Raw genomic sequence first — 22,275 nt, forward strand, 5'->3', positions numbered from 1 at the left:
TCCATGCTGAAAAAAACAGGAGGAGCAGTTTCACACTCACTTATGAAGTCTTACGCAGAGCAGTTAACGGTAGTAATGAAAAAAAGCAAAGTCATCTGCACGTGCAAGGGTTCATGCTGAGCTTTCACTATGAGTTCTGAGTAATGTTTGTCCACCTTTTTTCCTCACTAGTGTATGAACTTCTCCTAGCTGGTTTCAGCTCATTAGGAAAGCAGACATGACGCCAATGTGATGGCATGAGTTTTGATGATGAAAGTGCTGACAGGAAGGTGTGACATATTTCTGTAATTACTTTTTGGTATTTGTAGATGATCTTTTGTTATTGTGTTGATGATCTTTTAACACAAAAAATAGGGTAGTGTAGTGGGCTGAAATACAGTTCAGATGTTTTAACCAATGGAAACATGCTCGGACTTGTATAATGTAAATGTAAAGATGACCTCTTTTTATGATGCCTATTTTAATTTTATGCAAAAAAAAAAGTTTTTTTGTACCTTGATTGAAAGCGACAATATGATAACAATTAATTTCACGAGCATGCTTGATAGTGGTGCATGCAAGACACTGAGTAAATTAAAGCAAAACAAATCTTTATTGACTAGTGGAGCTGACAGCATGTCACGGTTTGGTGAGAAAAAAACGTCCTCTGTGTTTAAACTGTTATGCTCAGTGGAGACAATTAGAGCGGGGACATGAACTGTGAATTCATGGTTTCTTAACTTTTGGAATAAGAAGATCTAAAATCAGTATGCTTTTTTAACATGCATATATGAAATTGCTCTCACCAAAGCATGAAATACTTTACTTATAAGTTGACTGGATGGCAAACAGTGAGTCACATCCTTACCAAAATACTCATAGGCCACCTTGGAATCTATTTTTTCTTAATTATTTATGCTTATTTAGGCCCCACTTTCATATGTTTCCCTCCTCAAATAGTTTACATAAACTAAACTACAAACATATTAATAAAGCAACATATTAATCCTAACTGTAGATAATTCTAGATAAATTATAACAAGAAGAAAATGGAACAAGTGTCTTTCTGTCCAAATCCAGTTCAGTAAAACAGATCATTCATTCATTCATTCATTCATCCATTGGTCCGTTCGTTCGTTTGTTTGTTCGTTCGTTCGTTCATTCGTTCACTCATTCATTCATTCATTCATTCATTCATTTACCCATTTATACTTCCTTTCTTTATTTTCACTGTATTCTGGTCAGGGTCATGGTGGACACAGCATAAATCACTGGGAGCAAGGCAGGAAATTTTACCCCTGAAAAGTCAGCAGTCACAATCAGCCACACACTCATTCACACATAGGTATGACACAAATTGGGCAGGACGCATGGTTTGGGTAACCTCAGGAGCACTAGAGTTGGTCAACCAAATTTCAGTGTAAGCCAGTACCCCCTTAGCCCTTCCTCCTGAGAACACACCCACGTGACCCACATGAGAGAAAACACCCCCTCAATTCCTCAAATCTGAGTTCTTCTGAGCAAATGATGCCAAATCAACATGGCTGCACACTTTTTAAAGTAAAGTCTTCATTGTATGTGTATTTTATTACAGCTCTTGGATATAAGACTAATAAGACTAATAAGATTAATAAGGATCAATACCACAAAAAAACACAAGGCTTTCCGAGGTAATACTGAGAATATAAATGATGACAGAGCTCACAACAACATACAGTAATTCAGATACACATGTTTCCTGAATACTCATTATTGTTAAACTTCATGGTCAGTAGAGGCTGAAATAACTTGATATTTCATAAAATAAAAACATCTATTTTGTTGTAGCTGTTGTTGTTGTGCTTTTTGTGTTCTGTCTCAAAATCAGTGTTCTGGATGGCTGCAGTCGGTGTGCTGGACTCAAATATTTCTGCCTGAGCTCACCAATTATGAACCAAGAAAAGGCCATGCTGGTGTTGACTGGGTTGAATGGATCTCAGTGCTGGCAGAGCTTTGCTGAAAAGAAACCCGTAAGACTGAAAGAATACCAGCTCTGTGTGATGCATCAGTGAATGAGCCCATAGTTCAGTCACCATGGATCACATTCTGCACTTCACACTTTACTTTCAGTATATTTCCACTGTCTTTATTTTACTGTGTATTATTTTACTAGTATTACATATAAAATTACTAAAACTCCACACAACCATGCATAATAACGATAGAATCCACTATGACACGTTAGTTTATTATAAATATTATTATTTAAAATGTTTTGTGCTCCTTATTTGCACAACTGCAATTCCTAAGGTTTCCCCTTGGGCGCAGTGTTTGAATTGGCTTAAACAAGGCATGAGACATGAACGGTGCCAGGATGATTATCATAGGCAGGAAAAGCTCAAGAGCTGTACAAGTAAATGTACAATTCAATTAAATTCAGTCATTTATTCTGTCATAATATCATGATAATGTCATTTTACAATAAATCTGCTTTTGTCTGGAAACACAGTATATATGGACCCTAGTACTACAAGTGAGAATTTTTTACACTTTCCAAAAATGGAATGCAAGAAGTAAAGCAAGAAGGAGACGCCTGGTACCCACCCGGATGCATCTAATACAATAGTCCTCTGAAACGTTTTGAACAACCGAACAATCACACACCTCTAAAACAGAATTCTTTTTATACCACTTCATGATATCTAGGTAAGTTAGAAGGATATAGTATAGTCAGTAAACAACTAGATACATGCAGATACATAAACTTCACAATCTGAATGTGAAAAATGTGTGAGGAATAACAGGCTATTATTATTTCTAGTTTTAACATTAAAAGCAACAGGAAAGAAAGAGAAAGTAAAAGCTCATTACTACATGGTTATAGGAGCTATACTTACACAATAATACAGTATTTTACATTGACTCTTCTCTGATCTCTTGAAGCAGTATAAACTGATGATATCTGTGCTATTATCGTTGTGATGTAATTGTACTGTAATAATATTTAACTGTTTTAGGTTGTTTCCTGAGGCTGCATGTAACTGTGTAGTATGGACAGCTACATCCTTCTTCTTCTTCATCTTCTTCTTCTTCTTTTGGCGGCTCCCATTAGGGGTCGCCACAGCGGATCATCCGTCTCCATACCCCCTGTCCTCTACATCTGCCTCTTTCACACCAACTACCTGCATGTCTTCCCTCACCACATCCATAAACCGCCTCATTGGCCTTCCTCTTTTTCTCCTTCCTGGTGGCTCCATCCTCAGCATTCTCCTACCGATTAACCCCATGTCCTTCCTCTGCACATGTTATATAAAGATATATAAAAGATAATATATATATCTATATATTTATTACATTTAATCTAAACTCCATTTAAACATTAAAAAGGGAATGAACTAATTAATTAGTTGTAGTGGTGAATAAATGAATGAAAAAAAAGAAAGAGAAAAGAAAGCGGCCTTCCCAGCGGCCTTCCCTCAGCCACGCCTTGCCCCACCTTTATAACTTTGCCCCTGACCTGAAGAGGGCATACCACCAAGACCGACATCAAAAACATTATAATATTCCAAACGAGAATTAATTTTAAATCAGATGCAATTCTATCTAATTACACAATTGTACAGTAGTGTTTCAAATAGATTCTTTAATGTTTTATACTAAAACCCCCCTTTTTGATAAACAAATCACATTTTTTCTTCTCCAGCTACAAGCACCCCTGATCTAAAAATCAAACCTGTGAACTTTTTTCATGCAAATCTGCAAACTGAAACGATCTAAAGATATACAGGCTTTTAATTAGTCATGGCTCACACACATGGCTTAAAAAGGCATAAAATGACAAACTACTTCTAAAACATTTACTTTTATTTTGCTCTTAAGTGCTTTCCCTGTTTGTTAATAGCTTTGGCAATGGAGATGTAAGACACCAGCTGTCAGACACTACAAGAAAAAAAAAAGAGAGTGCCAGTGGTTTCATCTTGGCCAGTTGCATCTTATTGCTTAGGCACAGAATAGAAGAGTTCAATTTCAAAAATGTAGGATAGTGGTGAATGGATAGAGGGCTCTAATTAGTGAGGTGGCTTTTGATTTGCAGTGTGAAAAACAGCCAGTGCAAATGTATAGTCCAAAGTGATTAGACCACTTGCAGTGTGCCCAGTTCTTTTCTCTCATGCTGGAAAGTTAGGCATTGAGGTAAAGCAGCCTTGGGATGTTATGCTGACGTGGTGCCAATGGGGCTGTTGTGTGGTGTGACAATGGTGCTCCCTTGGCCCAGATGGAGGATGTGATAGGGGAGCTAATGTAGATAGAGAGTTGAAAGACGGTCACAGCACACTAAAGAAATTACACATAACGTAAATGTATGATGTCTAAGTACTAAGTATGTGTGTGTGTATATATATAAATTTATGAATGACCTCTATATCAGTAGGAGAGTATATTTTATTATTTGGTGATTTTAAATAACTACCCCACACATATTTAAAAAAAAATAGTGAGTAATATTTGAGAGTCAGTTGCTTGCAAGAGTTCTTCAGAATGTATCTGATTCACAGAAAGAAATCTTCATTTGAGATGGTTAGATAGAGCATGTGCTGTGCCTGATTGGGAAAAGGAATGCCATTGAATTTGGACCTTTTCTGTGCGCAACACTCTTTTATGCTGGAGCTGAAGAAATCCATTGTGCAGCTAGACACCCTGAGAAAGAGTGAGCTCAGAGCCATTGTCAGCAGATGCTTCTGCTCGGCCTCAGAGGTCTGAATGGGGTGAATAGCGATGCTAAAGGCCGTACCAAAGCAAAACAAGACCGCCAGGCAGCTTTGAAGATTAAGAAATTAGGGACAGAAAAGTGAGGGGCACAGTTGCATAGAACATGCGATTGTTTTTCCCCTTAAGTATTTTTGTTGTTCTATGTTGAATAAATGTTGAATGTGATTTTTTGTGCTTTGTATTTATATGGAGGTGAGAGAAATATCAAGATTCTCTACTACTACAACAAACTGTTTTAGATTAACATTTATGGCATAACTTGGTGCTTAAATATTTGTCTGCAGACATATTTCACCACATGGAGGAAACTTTGGTGCTACCATGAACAAAATAAATGAAAACAGCTTGAAGACACTTATTTTTTCTCATATTGAAATGAATGAATGGCACTAAAGGAGCATTTACCTCACTGCTCTCTTGTTGCTAGGAAACCTCACTACATCAGTTCAGTTCCTATTCCTTTCTCTGGCCTTCATTCACCACATTTTTTATCTAAATGAAGGCAGCTTACATATGAAATGAAACAATTAGGGCTTTAAATAGCCTATTTGCAGTTTGTCAGGGCTATATTAGTCACTCGCTTACTGCTATTGTTTGCCAGCCATGTAGGTCAGTGTAAGTCCAAAGACAACACCTCATTTGAACTTTTAAAAGTAAACCAGTTGAAATGCATCAGATATAAATGTTACCTTTTCATTAAGGAACACCGGTAGTGTTGTGGTTAGTGTGATTTACTCTATAACCTTTTAACTTTAGAGAAGAGTGAGGACATGGTGGTGTCTGGGTGCATTACTGCTGTGAAAGGGGCCTCATCCAATTAGCTGCAGCCCTGCCACAGCCACAGAAAACTGGCCAATCAATATGCATTAATTAAGCCAAGTTAACAAATTGCGCCCTTGGCAAGAGCTCTGGAAGTAAGAGATATGACTTCTGCCATTGTTTCTAAGGTATCATATGATATATGTTTAGAAGGTATTTACCCATTTAAAGATAAAAAAATAGTGTTTAAAGTGTGAAATCTACTGGTGCCCAGTCTAATTCGTTATGCCCTTTTATTGAAAACTAAATATATTATAGTTATTTTTCTCTCCTAATGAACATACTTATATGCTAACATTTTCCATCACTTGGACTCCGAGCCTCTCTGTTGTTGGTCTTCTCCTCTTTTCCTCTTTTCACCCAGGACTCATGATGTCATGTTCTGTTATGTAGAGAGCTCTACAGCGCAGTGGACATGACTCTCAACCTGAGAAAATGAATTATGGAAACAGGGCTCACAATCATCCACACAAAACCTCACTGCAAGTTGGCCCCACAATCACAATGCATCTTCATACCAGTGTGAATAGGAAACAACTTTGTAAAAGTTGGGTTAGGGAGATTCAGCATTAGGTAGTGTGAAATCCTCAAATGTGACTGTTTAATAAAAAAGATTTCCTAGAGTAGTAATGGTCTATACAGATAAATCCCATTATTGTCACTTCTGAATTAATTAACATGTAAAAATTACATTTGTGTTTTTTTTACATGATTTATGTGATTTATTAATTTTCATGTTCATTGGTCACAAATAGGGTAATTGGGTTTAATTTTCACAAGTGTTCACATATTACTCACATGGTGTCATGTTTAATTGAATTCACTTGTGCCACTTGAAACTTCTTGGCATATTACAGTGAAATGCACCTTAAACTTGTACTTACAATAATCACATAATAGCACATAAATAACATCCATGCACATTTAATTAAATATTAGTTGTTAAAGTTTCTGGTCACTGATTTTATTTAAAATATGATAAGATGACAATAATTTTCAACTGACAACATTTCTGAACAGTACTGCCTACTTAAAAATATTACTCTACCATCCTTCCAAGCTTTTCATGTTCTGGAAGAGAGATTGTCTTTGTTGGTTGTATTATGCCCTAATCATAATTCTAGTCAATAATTACAGGCTCCTATACTGTAGTGCCATTCAGTTAAAACAGAGCTACATATATAGCAGTTGTATATTGCAAGCATTATAATATGTGACAGGGAAATGCTTTTTTTGTTTTTGGTTGTGTCCAAGTGTCTTAATTAGTATCATATCAAATGTCTGAAGTATACTTCTTTAATATTACTTTATTACTGGCTTAAGGTTTATTGGGAAGTCTGATTGTATAAAAGTACATTTTATGAGAATGACTGAGCTGAATAGTTTTTATAAGTTTTATAATGATAAAGATGATCTATTGGAGAAAACTAATAAATTACATTCATCTTAAGGATTAAAATAAGATAATATATAAAATATATATTGTTTTCGTTTGCAGTTTACCTCTTAAGCTCATTTAAGCTCTAATCATTATCCTTAGTAAGTAATTATTTGACTTATGTGAACATTATATGACTTAAATATAACTCTTTAAGGTACACTAGTTTCATTATATTCTTATTTCATAATGCTCAAAATTTCTTAATGTGAAAAATACTAAAAGGATCATGATAAGCATTCATGCAATTTTTTCAATGAATGGAGTGATGCTCACTCTCAAACATTTTTTGCCAGTTTTACTGCTTGAAAGAATGCATGCTCTTCTGCTGTAATAATCCTGTTACATACTATAAAGAGCTCATGGGGAAAAGATTTTAGAGACTCCAACTACATGCTAATTACTGGTGCAATAGAAGCCTACGAACAGCATATTTTGGCCAATCAAGTCCAAAATCAAGACACAATTGTATGTATATAAAAATAGTGTGGCTATTATGTGCCCTGGAGATTAGCGTTTAAAATTCATCTCTTGATATTTGACAATTTTGTTAAGGTCTTGTTGTGTTGACACCAATATGAGAATTAGCCTATTGGTAGTAAAAATTAATACATATTACACGTATATAGTTTTATTTGTATTTTTTATTGTATACGTATAAAACTATTAATAGTTTATAGCAATAAACTATATATATATATATTTTTAATAAATTTCATAGTGTTTCACATTGTGGTGAAGTTCCCAAAATCGCTAGCAAATGTAGAGAACATTTTATTTAGGCTGCCAAAAACTTTGTTGGATTCTTCATGAAAAACATCTTTAGTGGTCTGTTCTTGAAACCTACTTGAAAATATAAAAAAGGAAGTACTCTCTTGTACACACAAAACATTCTCTCTTTCCTGGGCATAAGAGCAGTTTTTTGGGCCCCCTGAAAACATACAATCTCACAAATGAAGTGCACACACTGCATAAATTAAAGATAATCCTTGCTAAATTATGCAAATATATGCACACAGACATCAGATAATAGAAAATAACTGAACTTTTCAGATCCTTTTTGTGAATGCAATTAGACAAAATTACTCTTTTTTAAATATATGTATTATTACTTAAAAGTGCCTAATGTTGATTACATCCCCGTTGTCTGCTTAGTATTAATCTTAATCCTGAATAATGAAAATCCCTTTCTAAATATGTTCAGACACTCCCAGTTTCTGCTCCAGTGTAACCATTTTTGTCTCACCCTTCTGCTCAGACTGTCTGGCATCACTGTTTGATTTAGTTGTGGTTCAAAAGAAAACCTCTTACTATCATGGATACAGGGACAATAAAAGAGAAACCCAAAAGAAGGTGATGCCTAAGAAAATACCCAAAGAGTACAAAACACAAACTTATTCCAAGGCATTTATCAAACAGTAAGATTGTATGGTCCGTATGATATGATATCTTTTAGAACACAATTAACATACAGAACAGAAAAACTGACCCACATATTCCCACATACACAGACCCCCTACACATTATCCGCAGTGTTGTAGTATTTCTTGTTCTTCTAGGGATATTCATCAGCTACCCTACTAGACATACTCACCGGCATGCACACACACACACACACACACACACACACACACACACACACACACACACACACACACACACACACACACACACTTCTGTTATCATGTTTCATGGGTAAAGACTTCATTTTTTCAGGGTCACTGATGATCAACTAGTTGCCATTTTGCTAGCCCATTCGGTTTCACCCGGTTCTTCAAGTTGAGAGGTCAACAGGTCATTGTTGAGAGAAAGACAGAGAAAGACATAGAGAGAGGGACAGAGAGAGACAGAGAGAGGTCATGACTAAAAAAATGGCATTTAGTTAAACAGCTATGTGTTGTTTAGTTTATGTTTTTTTTTTCCTCATATTAAAGATATATCAAATATATTAAATTTGGAGAATGGCTTTTTTTTTACTTTCCTCTGTTCTTTTGTTAATCTGTTGTAAAATAAAAAAGCATATATTAGTTTTTTCCCCCTAAACCATCTAATTTTAGGAGTGTAAACAATATTTGTCCTGTTTCCATACAACTTTTTTTCATAGCAAAGAAAACCTCGGGTTAGCTCAGTCTGTGGGCGGCGCGCGCACATACCCTACTCCGCGTACCGGCTACCGAATCATTTCACTGAATCGATTCTTCTGAACCAATCCGTTAAAGTGATACCTTACTGCAGGCTTTACTGTATATATAACCTTAATACAAAAATATAGGAGGAAAATAAATAATCATACTTGTTACAGTAGTATTGTAGGTGTAGCTTTGCCTGATTTTGTCATGGCTAATTATTATTCAAAAAATCTAATTCAATAACAAAAAGATAATATGCTAGGTAAAAGAAACAAGCCACGTTTATGGTGCCTTTTACCTTTTAACTTTCTAATTCTTGGGTGTTTCTGTCATGGATGAAATATATTTTTGCTGTACACAGCCAAGTCAGTAAATTCAAAAAGGTGTTTAATGGGCACATGTGAAGCAGTAATAAGCATATATCTTGTTCTTGAGGGGTGATTAGCCAAGATTAATAAATGTGTCAAAAGAACAGATGTGGTGATTGGGATAAAGGGCCATAAAGCTGAAGTATGTGATTTACACGCTACTTTATAGAAAATAATTAGACATGTGGATGTTATGGATGAAGAAGTTATGTTGACTGTGTTTTTGGATACTTCTGGGGAACTGCCCGGCTTGATTTTTGCTGAATATTGTCTTCAACTTTGACAGCAAAATACTGGAACCTAAACTTAGTTTATTTATTTACTTGGATTTTTTCGGCAGAAATAAAGCCAGCTAGTTCCACTGAAGTACACACAGAAGGTACATACAGACTGTGTGTTGACTATGTTTTTGGGTAGCCATCAGCCATCTGTGTAACGTCTAGATTTTTTTACTTTCCAAACATTCCCTTATCTGCCATCATTATCTTGGAATGCAGAGATTCTTTACAATAATGGTGGTGGAGCACATTCATCATTATTTTCTCAAATGTAGCACATGCTCTTTATGTATGTCTGCCTCATTGCCCTCTATCCTGTTCACCACTTCAACCCTTGGCGGTTCTTTTGACACATTTATTACTCTTGACAAATCACCCCTCAAGAACAAGATGTGTTGTGCTCATAACTACTTCAAGTGTGTTCATTTCAACCAAGTGAATTACTTCTTTGAACATGTTGACTGGGCTGTGTACCACAAAAATATATTTAATACATTTTAGAAACATACAGTAAAGAAATAACATACTTTTGGTATCACAAGCGCCTCTATATTGTAGTAATGTAATGTGTGATTTTACTGAAAACGTGTTCTCTGAAAAAAGGTTAATTCAGGGGGAAGAGTATAAACAATCTCTACATACAGAGAAACAGCACAGAAAGAGGTTTGACTAGTGAATCACGTCAATCTCGACCTCCATATTTTGAAAGAGTCAATCTGAAAGAACCGACTCACATCTAAACCGAGTCATCGTTCGTATCGGTTTGGACCCGCAAACTGCGCGGAATGGCGTTTGTGTGGACACCGTGACAGGGACGTCAAACTCCTGCATCAAACAAATGTGTTTTTTTTATTGTGTTCGCCCGACGTGGAGCTTCCTGCTGTCTCACTGATCCCGACGGTGTCCCATCACACATTTTGTGCGAGAAGAATATGGAAACACCGGAGAGCAAATGTCTACTTTCGCTGCTCCTGTTAGTCATCTGTCAACTAGGTGTGTATCTGAAGTTTCTATCTTTCTTTACTCTGGTTATGGTTATACAGCAGACCTCCTGTCTGTCTAATGTTCTTTACCACCTAATGTTTCAGCTGGACTCCACTGAACCCTGTAGGTGATTACTGTAACATTGTTATTTCAACACTTTAAAGGTAAAAATAAACTTTTTGATATAAATTACATATTATTGATAGAAGTCAAACTCAGACAGAAAAAAAATAAAATTACCTCTATAAAGTTAAAGTATCTGTTCCTGCCCAATATAAATGCACTGATTTGTATTTTTGGCAAATAATATTAAAAAAGCAATACAGTGAGTTATTCTGATACTCAAACTAGATCTCACCTGGATCACAATTTTTTTTTTATTTTACTTCAAATATAAATCTAAAAGCTCTATAGGCCTTATGTATTGTGCATCTTTTAATTGTGCTTTTGTTCTTTTTGTATTTTATGATTTGAAGACACAATTAGATACACTACAATACTGCTTAAATGAGCTCTCCAGCACCTTTTTTGTGATTGTGCTGCATTATGTGACTTTATGGTAGAAGAAATTGCTTTAATGGCTTTTTGAGGTCAAGTTCAAGTTCCTTTAAATCACATTGAGGCCTGAAATAAAAGTTATATATATCATATATGATATTTATCATATGATTGTAAATTGATTTATGTCTTGTATTAGATCTGATGTATCGGGTATAGATGTAGAAGTTGACATCTCAAATAGCACTATTTGTGATGGAAAATATTAAGAAATTGGTTGATTTTGTTTTGATGCAGTATAAAAATGACAAATAAGCCATTATTACCTGATCCAATATGTTTAACCAAAAATGGACAAAAGAAAAAAAAGCCTCTGACATTCTGATGTTGTACCAACAGACCTTGTAAAACCAGTAAAAAACCATTTGCTTAAGAGATGCAAAAGTCTTTTTGTACACCGGCTTGTGAGCCTGAGTAACTTTTCTGTTGTGAATTGAATAACAATCAAGGTTTCAGCAGTCTAGGCTCTTTGGAATCTTAGCCTGGGACAGTAAGGATGGTGTGTACTCCAAAAAAGCTCAGCTGTAGCCCTTTACCCTCGGTTCCTTCTTTTTCACCCCATTCAAATTGGTGCTCTCAATAAAGCTTTCTTGAAATCTGTGGCACAAAGAAAGGCTCAACCTTTTGGAACTCATAAGACTTAGTGGAAGAAGAGCGCACGGTCTTATGAATGAAATGTAGACTTTCACACCATCTGTTTTCCCCACTGTGGTGCTATAGATATATTTTCCCCCCTTGTACTTATTGGCCACTGTTCTGGGTTTTTTTTCCCCACTGCAAATGCCCCCATCTTGTTGTTGTTTTTTTAACGCTGGGCTTGAGACAGATGGTGACTCTAGGCTGTGAAGCTGTCAGTCAAAAAGGCATTTAGGATTCACGAGTCTCCTCCCACATGCCTTGTGTGTGCACCTATGCAGGGCATGTGTCAGTGTGTGTGGAGCCACATGCCCCAATTAGTTGCATGCTCACTGGTTTCAGTAAGACACTGTTTTCCAGTCTCATTTAATATTAGTGTAAAGGTGATTTGCTAATGTAAAAAGTTCTATATCACATTTTCTATATTACATTTCCAATAGGCTACATCCTTTTCAGATGGAACATTAATAGTAAAAAAGTTCTTTTCAACATTTCCCCTCCAGCAAGTCTCTGTCTTTCTTTCTTACTTTCTTGAGCTGGTTAGGTATGCAGACCCACCCAACACAGTCTTTTTGCTGATGAAAAAAAGGGAGCAGATTTCTTCTCAGCAGCAAAGGGGGCATTTTGATGACCAGATTAGTTGGTATTAGCCCCAAGCGTATTCAATCAGGCATGCACAGGGGAACACAGTGGGTCTCTGAGCCTTGTCTCTCCTCCACGGGACAGTGAGCGGGCCACAGCTGAATGGATCAGGCAGGCTCCGTACGGAAGCCAAATCCCTATGCTGGACAGCCCAAGGCTCTGGGCCTAGGTCCCCTGGTGAATTATGCTGTCAGCTGCTTGATTTGTTATGTGCCTGGCTGGCAAGAGGCGACCGGTGCTTGCAGGCACACAGTCACACGGAGAGTCAGGCAGGGAGGGGAAGCTCATTGTATATGGCATTTGTGAGCGTGACACTCAGACGGGCCCCTGGTTTGTCTCAGTAGTGATGAAGAAGGATAGAGAGGGGGTTTAAGTACCTTTGTATGTGTGTCTGTGTTTGTGTTTTGTGTGGGTGTATGATTTGTACCCATCATGAGAGTGTCAACTTCCCTGGGACCTTACTGGCTGCCCTGTGTCTGTCTTAGACAGCAAGACTGGGAGCACCTCCTTTTTAACTTCGTAAAGAATGGCTTTCAAATACTTCTACTCTCAGCACCTTCTTCGTACATCTCCACCTCACACTTTGCAAGCATTTTTTTCTCTTTCACTTTTACTTCCTTTATTTAGTATTCTTTATTTGTTGTCTTCCAAACAGAAATCCTTTAAAATCGACTGTCTCGTACCTTCAGTCTTTTCTTGATACCAAAACATATTTTTCTTTAGCGCTTCATTGTTTCACGTATGCTTCAGTCCTTTAACCTTATGTGATTTTCCGATTTCTCATTTCCTGTGCCCTATTTAGCTACATACCATGCCCATCTATCTTCTCCTTTCCTGAGGCTCTGTACTGTCACATGTCCCTTTTTTGTTTCGATCTCTTTCACTCGTGTACTCAGTATCTCCATCATGATGTTTGTGGTGTTACAGGCTCTGCTGGTGCCCTGGTACTTCTTTGCCAGCAGGGTCATTGGCCCTGACTAGCCACTTAATTAATGTCGGCAGAGCAGAGCCATCTCAAAGGCCAGCTCACATCAGCAATTTGAGAAAAAAACAGGAGTCCTGTTGAATGGCTGGTAAAGAAGCACCGAGCTCTCCTTCTTCTTCTTTTAGAGATCTGGAGTTGTGTGGTCTGGAAGTGTCTCAGATATTGATGGTCCCTGTTCGAGACAAGAATACCAATGAAAGAAGTGGAAGTTAACCAAAAAGCCTGTATGATAACAAAAAGAATGTGGCAGATTCTCAGTCTTCAGGCACATAAATCAGAAACGTATACTATGTTAAATTTAAATAAGAAAAATAATTACAAGGTCCATTTCAGTGTCACTAACTGAATAGTAGGAAAAAGTTATTTCTTAGCACATGCTTTATTTTAGCATGGGTTGACTTTTTCCACTATAAAGAGCCAACAGATTAAGAGAATTCATTTACTGAATGCAAGTGCTGAATGTTTTAAAATAAAGCTCAGCTATCTTGGTTACCTGTATTGTTTCTTCTTTCTTTAACCCCTTTCAACATGGTGCATATTTTAGATCAAGCATTTGTAATGATCTTTGTTGTCTCTTTGGGGTAATGGATGCTTACCACATCAACAACACACCTACCAGTCTCATTCTACTGAACATCCTGTTTTGCTTGTTCTCAGTGCTTTTGACATGCTAGTGGACATGTGATGCAGTATGTAGGCTGGAAGCCTGACAAACTTGACCATCTCGTACGGTAAAAGCTTTATCCTCTGTTTGCTTGGTTGGGGTACACAGCAAACAGAAGATGACAGTAAACAGTAAACTTCGCACATGATATTTACTGGATTATGTTGGCTACAAATTTATAGTCTTATCTGAAAGCATATCCAACTCATGAAATCCCATAATGCACTGTAATAGGCAGCCAGTGATTTAGTTACCGTTTTTTCAGACTATAAGCCACTACTTTTTTCCCACGTTTTGAACCCCGTGGCTTAAACAACGAAGCGGCTTATTTATGAATTTTTCCTGGGTTTTTCCCGCTTTCACAAACTTCAAGCCAAAAAAACGAACCCCATAACATTAGACCAATTAAATTTCCGAACGGAAACGAAAAAACGCACCTCACCTGTGTTCTGAGCTGCACGGCATCTGGAGAAAAACTCCAGAGAGAAATAGTTAGAAAAGGAAGGAGGAAGACAGTGAACAATGACTTTCTTGATAGGCTACTCTTTAGATACAAGCCGTTGTAACGCGTTGAGTCTGGGTCATGGGAGAGCTCACTAACTCCAGTTGCAACAGAAATCATATAAGCACAGACAGGTTTCCAAAACTCGTGTTTTTTTTATTTTTCTTGGCAACCGCGTTATGGGTTAGTCAAAGAAACTTAGAAATGAGTATCAGAAAATAATAAGGACATATTCCTCGGCCTTGCACACATGCAGAAATACCGGAAAAATGCGGCAGCAGGCTATTCCCAAAATGCCGCTCTGCTCTTAAAGGAGCCACAACATATTTCACCCGTTACACCGAGTAACAGACTCTGTCTTTCGTTTCAGTGTAGACGGCTTATAGACAGGTGCGGCTTGTTTATGTTCAAAATAAAAATCTTTGTCAAATTCAGTGGGTGCGGCTAAAATATGGGTGCGCCTAATAGTCCGGAAATTACGGTATATACTTTTGCTGATATACACAATACTAATAATTAATTTTCATTAATTTTCAATTCATTTGTAAATATTGCTATATACAGTATACTGTATATGCATGTGCTTGCAGTGGTGTTTATGTGACAAAATATCATGTTTGATATATACAAAAAACATGGTCTCCAGAGTGCTCCAGATTCTGAAATGCAGAAAAGCATGAATAGAAGTATACATATCATCACTCTGTCCATGCCAGGAGCCTAAAAATAGGAAAGAGCACTTTTATATTTCCAGATATATACATCTACCTTAAAGGTACCTACACTATCTGAGCAAATGTATTTGGACACTTGATTATGGACACCATTATACCCTTATGTTCCGATTTCAAAAATATTAACACAATGTATTCCTCATAACAATTCTTCACTCTTCTGTGAATGTTTTTTACTAGATTTACTAGATTTTGGAGTGTGGCTGTTGGGATTTATGTTCATTCAGGCACAAGACTATTAGGGAGGTCAGGCACTGATGTTGAATGCAGAGGCCTATGACAAAAGTCAATGTTTCAATTAATCTCAAAGGATGATTTTGAATTAGGGTGATTAGGGTTTTGGTCATCTTTTTTATTTATCATATTTTGTGCACATGGGCATTTCCCTGCTTAAACAGGTTTGGGCCGCTTAGTTCTAGTGAACTAAAATCTTAATGCCACTTTCTAGACAGTGATGTGCGTTCAGTAGTTTGCAGGTAGCTGTTAAGTTCAGGTGCCCACATACTTTTAGACATATAGTGTATATGATTAGAATAATAAATAACGTTGACATGTCTAAATGGTTGTCATATTGAACATCTCACTGTGATGTACGGCATGCCACACATTTGGTTATCATAGAAAATGCCAAGTTCTGATTTGATTGGGTATCTCCTGGCACACGTCTTAAAAAATAATGAATCTAGATCCCACATCTTTTTACAGTTGTCCCGCTCAGCACCAGATTATTTCCAGTATTGGCGGTTAAAAAATACAATAAGTACACAGTTTTTAATGCTACAATATTATACTTACACTTAGCTCCACAATAATAAAAAAGAGCCATTTCACAACAATGAGAACATTCAATATTGTACATTCTAAGTAAAAAGTCAAGCTTGGATAAGCAGCAAGATTGGGCCAATAAACTTCCCTCAGTCTGGTAGTGTGAATCAGTGAATTGATTCCTTTTAGGGATGGTCAAGGCAAAGCCTGCCCAGAGTGCACAGCACAGCCACTATTTCTTCTGGTGAGAATCTGTGCCCTTTTCAATTAGGATAGCACTCCAAATAGCTACTCGCCTGGGTACTCAAGACCATCAAAGAAATAATGGGAGATTTCCAGTCTTTTAATGAGTCTGCTTCTTAGTTCATTCTGTCTGCACTGTATAGTCCAGGGAAAACCACTGTGGCTTAAAGCAGATAAAAAGCAATTACAAGCAAACTCTCAATCCCTCACTATTGTTTCTCTCTTTCTCCTTTAATGGTTTTGAATATTTTACATCTGGGCCTAAAATGTTAAATGAATGACAAGAGTTTTACTGAGAACCCCAGACGCTTCTCACAATCCTCAGAAACTATACACTTTTTGGCAGCCAGTTTTTTGGGATTTAGCAAATGATAAGTAATTGCTTGATCACACATTTAAAATATGTTGTGACAGTCTTTTTGTGACTAATTAGGGATGATTCTCTGTGCTGTTAGTTTGTAGAAGTGTCCTAAAAGTTCGGGCCCAATATGGCTTGGATATCATTATTTTTAGATACACTTACACCCATCCAAAATTCTGTCTCATATCCAACATAAATAAGTTAAATATTTAAATCTACATATATGCTAACCAAGCAGCAATCACTTTTAATAGACTTTTAATCACAATCACCTTTAATCAGTTTTAAGTTAAATAGTTGGAAGGTCTAATATATACCGTAATTTCCGGACTATAAAGCGCACCCATATATAACAAAGATTTTTATTTTAAAAATAAATAAGCCGCACCTGTCTATAAGCCGCACTAATGAACTTTACACAGGCTTTAACGAAAGACAGTATCTGTTACACGGTGTAACGGGTGAAATATGTTGTGGCTCCTTTAAGAGCAGAGTGGCATTTTGAGGAATAGCCTGCCGCCGCATTTTTCCACTATTACTGCATGTGTGCAAGACCGAGGAATATGTCCTTATTATTTTCTGATGCTCATTTCTAAGTTTCTTTGAATAACCTGTAACGCGGTTGCCAAGAAAAAAAAAAGCATGAGTTTTGGAAACCTGTCTGTGCTTATATGATTTCTGTTGCAACTGGAGTTAGCGAGCTCTCCCTTAACCCAGGCTCAACGTGTTACAACGGCTTGTATCTAAACAGTAGCCTATCAAGAAAGTCATTGTTCACTGTCTTCCTCCTTCCTTTCACAATTATTTCTCTCGGGAGTTATTCTTTTGGCATCATTGTGCGTTTAAAAAAAAAAGGGATTTTTCTCCCGATGCCGTGCAGTTTAGAAAACAGGTGAGGTGCGTTTTTTCGTTTCCGTTCGGAAATTTCATTGGTTTAATGTTATGGGGCTCAGATTTTTGGCTTGAAGTTTGTGAAACCGGAAAAACCCAGGAAAAATTCATATATAAGCCGCTTCGTTGTTTAAGTGGGGAAAAAAGTAGCGTCTTATAGTCCGAAAAATACGGTAATTTCTGGTAAAATTGACTGGACTGTTGTGTTCTGGTGGTCACAAAACTTTCTATTTGATGTCTTTTATAAATCTAATTTGATTGTTGTAGAGAGTATTTAAAAAAATTAATAGGTTAATACAAGAAAAGAACCAAAAATCTAATTAGAGACAGTTTTAGGGTTTTACATTCTGATTTATTTGCTATTTACAGCAAACCTTTTTAAGAAATGCAGCCAGTAAGTCATAGAATTAGTCTGGGAACACAACTAGCTTACCTCAAGCTCCTCAGAGATGATTGAATTGTTCTTCTATTTCTGTACAGTGTACAGGTACACACACTTCAGAATGAATTCTTAAAATATCACAGATGTAGAACAGTTTTTTTTAGCACAGATATGGTGGATAAGATAACTTTACAGAATGAACTTATAGTTCAATTTGAAAATGTAATATGCTACACTCTTTTTTCTAATGTGCTGAATTTGTGTAATTAGTATTTTATATACAACCTTCTTATTTTAATCTTTTATTTATAATATAAAATTTTTAATCAACTAAATAAGTGTACAATTTTAAGGAAAAATGTAAAGGAAAAGGAAAAATTTTATTTTGAATTAGATAGCTGCAACATGTTTCCAGAAAGTTGGGACAGACAACAAAAGGCTGTAAAAGTAAGTGTTACTAAAAAGAAACTAATGAGCAAGTAATGAGATTCATTGGCATCAGGTCATTAACATGAATACCGTATTTTTCGGATTATAAGCCGCTACTTTTTTCCCACGTTTTGAACCCCGCGGCTAAAACAACGAAGCGGCTAATTTATGGATTTTTCCTGGGTTTTTCCCGGTTTCAAAACTTCAAGCCAAAAAACTGAGCGACATAACATTAGACCAAAGAAATTTCCGAACGTAAACGAAAAAAACGCACTTCACCTGTGTTCTGAGCTGCATGGCTTCGGGAGACAACGGTGTTGTGTAGTTGTGAGAGCTCGCTAACTCCAGTTGCAACAGAAATCCTTTAAGCACAGACAGATTTCCAAAACTTGTGCTTTTTTATTTTTCTTGGCAACAGCGTTATGGGTTAGTCAAAAAATACTTAGAGATGAGCATTAGAAAATAAAGAGCACATAATCCTCAGTCTCACACGCACACACATGCAGTAATACCGGAACAATGCAGTGACGTGCTATTCCCAAAATGCCGCTCTGCTCTTAAAGGAACCACAACATAATTCACCCGTTACACCGTGTAACAGACACTGTCTTTCGGTAAAGCCTGTGTAAAGTTTATTAGTTTTCATTGTAGACACGGCTTATACACAGGTGCGGCTTATTTATGGTAAAAATAAAAATATTAGTAAAATTCAGTGGGTGCGGCTTATATAAGGGTGCTTTATAGTCCGGAAATTACGGTAATTATAAAAAGAGTATCTTAGAAGGCAGAATATCTCAGATTTTTTTACATCAAATTGTAAAGACTTTGAATATCCCAACATCTAAGTATGAAATATTACCCAAACTAAATATTGAGAAATCTAATTTGCTTAAGGGACAAGAACAAAAATTTATATTGGATGCTGATGATCTTTGGGCTCTCAGACAGCACTGCATTAAGAAGGCATGCTTCTGTAAAGGAAATCACTTCATGGGTTTAGAAACACCTTTAGAAACCACTGTCTGTGAACAGTCTGTGAACTGTGTTTGGCATGTCATTCACAAATGCAGGTTAAAGCTGTATACACAGAAGTAGTCATATGTGAATAACACCATTATCTTATCTGGGCCAAAACTCATTTAAAAGGAATGAGGCAAAACTGTTCTGTGATCAGATTTGAAATTTGAAATTCATTTGGAAACCATGGATGCTGCATCTGTCAGCCTAAAGAGGAGTGGGACCATCTAGCTTGTTATCACCGCTCATTTCAAAAGCCTACATTTCTGATGGTTTGGGGGTGCAATCCTGAATCCTGTATCAGACACAAGTGGGACAACAAGTGGGACAACAATCCACTCTGAAGTAGCTTGTCTCCTTAGTTCCCAAATGTATACAGAATGTTCTTAAAAGAAGAGGGGATGCTACATGGTGTGCATGGCCTGTCCCAACTTATTTAAGACTTTTTTTCTTTGTTGTATTATACATAAAATATGGGTTTATGAGACTTGCAAAACATTGCATTCTGTTTTTTATTTACATTTCACACATATTTTACTGACTATACAATTTAGCTTAATATAGCATAATGTCAGTAAAACCCTCTTTATACTACTCTCCATATAACACAAAGACATATAATAGAGAGAGAGAGAGAGAGAGAGAGAGCTCTTTGCCAAAGGCAATACAGATGTGATGTGGGTAAGGACTTTCTCTAATTATGACTGTCTTGAAATTTAAACTCTGTGTGGCTTTGAGCTGCTTTTAGTATAATGTCGGGAAGCATGCGTTTAACAGCAAAGTTTATCACCTCTAAGAATTCTGGATTAGTAGACATTTTTCTCATTTTCAATTCTAATGATTTTAGAACCATTCCCAGATCTATCAGATCAGTGTTATAGTCAGGAGTGGTTGCTCAATTGGAGCAGTCAGCTGACTCATAGCAAGATATGAATTTGCCACATTAGGAACTCTAACTGGCTTTGTTTATACTGACAGCTTATAACTTTTTTTTTATAATTTCTTATTTTGTCCATTTTCCAGCCAACAGAGGTAATTAATGTGAATGTAAAAATGCAATGTGTCAATTTATCACTGAATAAGCAAGTAGGTAGACTTGTGGGGTAGTGACAGAATTCTCCATGTGACATTGTTCGCTGTTAATGACAATGTTAACTGTAAATACTAACAATAGTAGCAACCCTTTTTTTATGATGTGATTTATCTTTCCATACTGTCCGACAGAATAGCAGTTCTAGGTATTTAATGCTTTTTTAGATTGCTGGTGAGACCCAGTTTATTAATATTTAACCATATTCGTGTGTTTATTAATCAGGCGTACTTTGTCTGATAAATTATTTTGAAACATGGATGTTTTATTTGTGATACCGAAGGGCAGTCAATTAAAGTGATTCAATGTAAATAGAATGTTAGTATAAGTGCACTTTTAATATTTTTAGTACTTCATAGTGCTGTGTTTTGTTCTGAGCTGTGATTTAATTATATGTTATCAATTAGGTCATTTTATGGTCATTTTGAAGCCTTTTCAGCCTTATGTGAGCAGTAATTGTGAATGTGGGCCATTGCTCAGGTGGCACCGTGTAAAAGAAAACAGGCCACTGTAAATGCATGAAGGCACTGAGTAAGGAGTTGGACTTCTCTTGCAGTGCTAGAGTTACAGTGGATTAGAAAGAACAGTGTCTATTTGTTTTTGTTCCAGCTTAAGTCTTCATGATTCTTTGCATTTGGCACTGGAGGCCCTCTCACAGGAACAGTACAGCGGGCATGTGTGAGTGAGAGGGGTATTCACTAAATAAACCTAGCCAGTGAGACTGTCTCTTCAATCACATTAAAGCTCTATTCTTCTGTAAACAGTAGTGTTCACATAGGCTTTGTGTTTAAAACAATCCCTGGCCTATTGTAAATGTTTACAGATATTTTAGAACCTAGGTAGATTTTATAGAAGCATTCTGCAGGCAAAATTATTATAAGTAGGCAGGTAAAATCCTAATGTATTCCTTTAATTGAATGGAAATTTCCTGCTCGTATGTATAGTTGAAAAAGGCACACAGGCAGCTTTTCCTTCAGGAAGTTCTAAAGTTAACCTAATGGATGAGAACAACTAGGATTGTGTAGGCATGACAAAAGGCAGCATTCAAGGGTGACTGGTAAGAGATGTGCAGCTTAGTGCAGAGAAAGGAAACTGGGTAAAGTGATATAAACTTGCAGGGAGTCTGTCTGAATGGAGCTGGCCTGGTGCTGTGTCCATGACAATGAGTGAGGGATGGAGGGAAGTCGCAATCGCCAGAGGGCATGTAGAGATCCGCTTGTTTTCCAGGATGAATGTAGTTACACTGCTTGCATGCTGATTGGCAACCTGGGCTGTTAGTGATAGGAGATAAAAATCACTTGTTGCCTTTGTTGTTAAGTGACAAAATGGGAAAGAAAGCAAAAAACAGAAAAATAATATTTTCTAGAGATTTAAAAAAAATATTTTCAACACGTTAGTGAAGATTTAGACCTACATCCATCACTCTAATAATTACAGAATCTTTCGTATTAGTTTTACTGTCAACACTATTAATTTACAAATGATATTAAATAATACTGTGTTTTAAGATGAGTAACTGAATGATACACTGAGAGTTTAACAGCATACACATATAATTCAAATGATTAACATATATTACCCATCTCTGCTTAATAATGTCATTCATCTTAAAAGTGTTTTATTTAGTAATTGTAA

At 36.6% G+C, this 22,275-nt stretch overlaps 1 protein-coding gene across 3 annotated transcripts in view; it reads left to right on the forward strand.

The window, feature by feature from the left end:
* Positions 1–10,516: 10,516 nt before the first annotated feature.
* ptprz1a (protein tyrosine phosphatase receptor type Z1a) overlaps positions 10,517–22,275 on the forward strand; it is a 46,880-nt gene continuing 35,121 nt past the window's right edge. For all 3 annotated transcript variants that reach the window (XM_046859530.1, XM_046859532.1, XM_046859533.1), the window contains exon 1: positions 10,517–10,750. In XM_046859530.1, coding sequence (XP_046715486.1) covers positions 10,690–10,750 — 61 coding nt within the window. In that variant the 5' untranslated portion in view covers positions 10,517–10,689. The remainder of the gene's footprint in view (positions 10,751–22,275) is intronic.

The sequence above is a fragment of the Silurus meridionalis genome, chromosome 10 (assembly GCF_014805685.1).
Source record: "Silurus meridionalis isolate SWU-2019-XX chromosome 10, ASM1480568v1, whole genome shotgun sequence".
In the NCBI taxonomy this organism is placed as follows: domain Eukaryota; kingdom Metazoa; phylum Chordata; class Actinopteri; order Siluriformes; family Siluridae; genus Silurus; species Silurus meridionalis.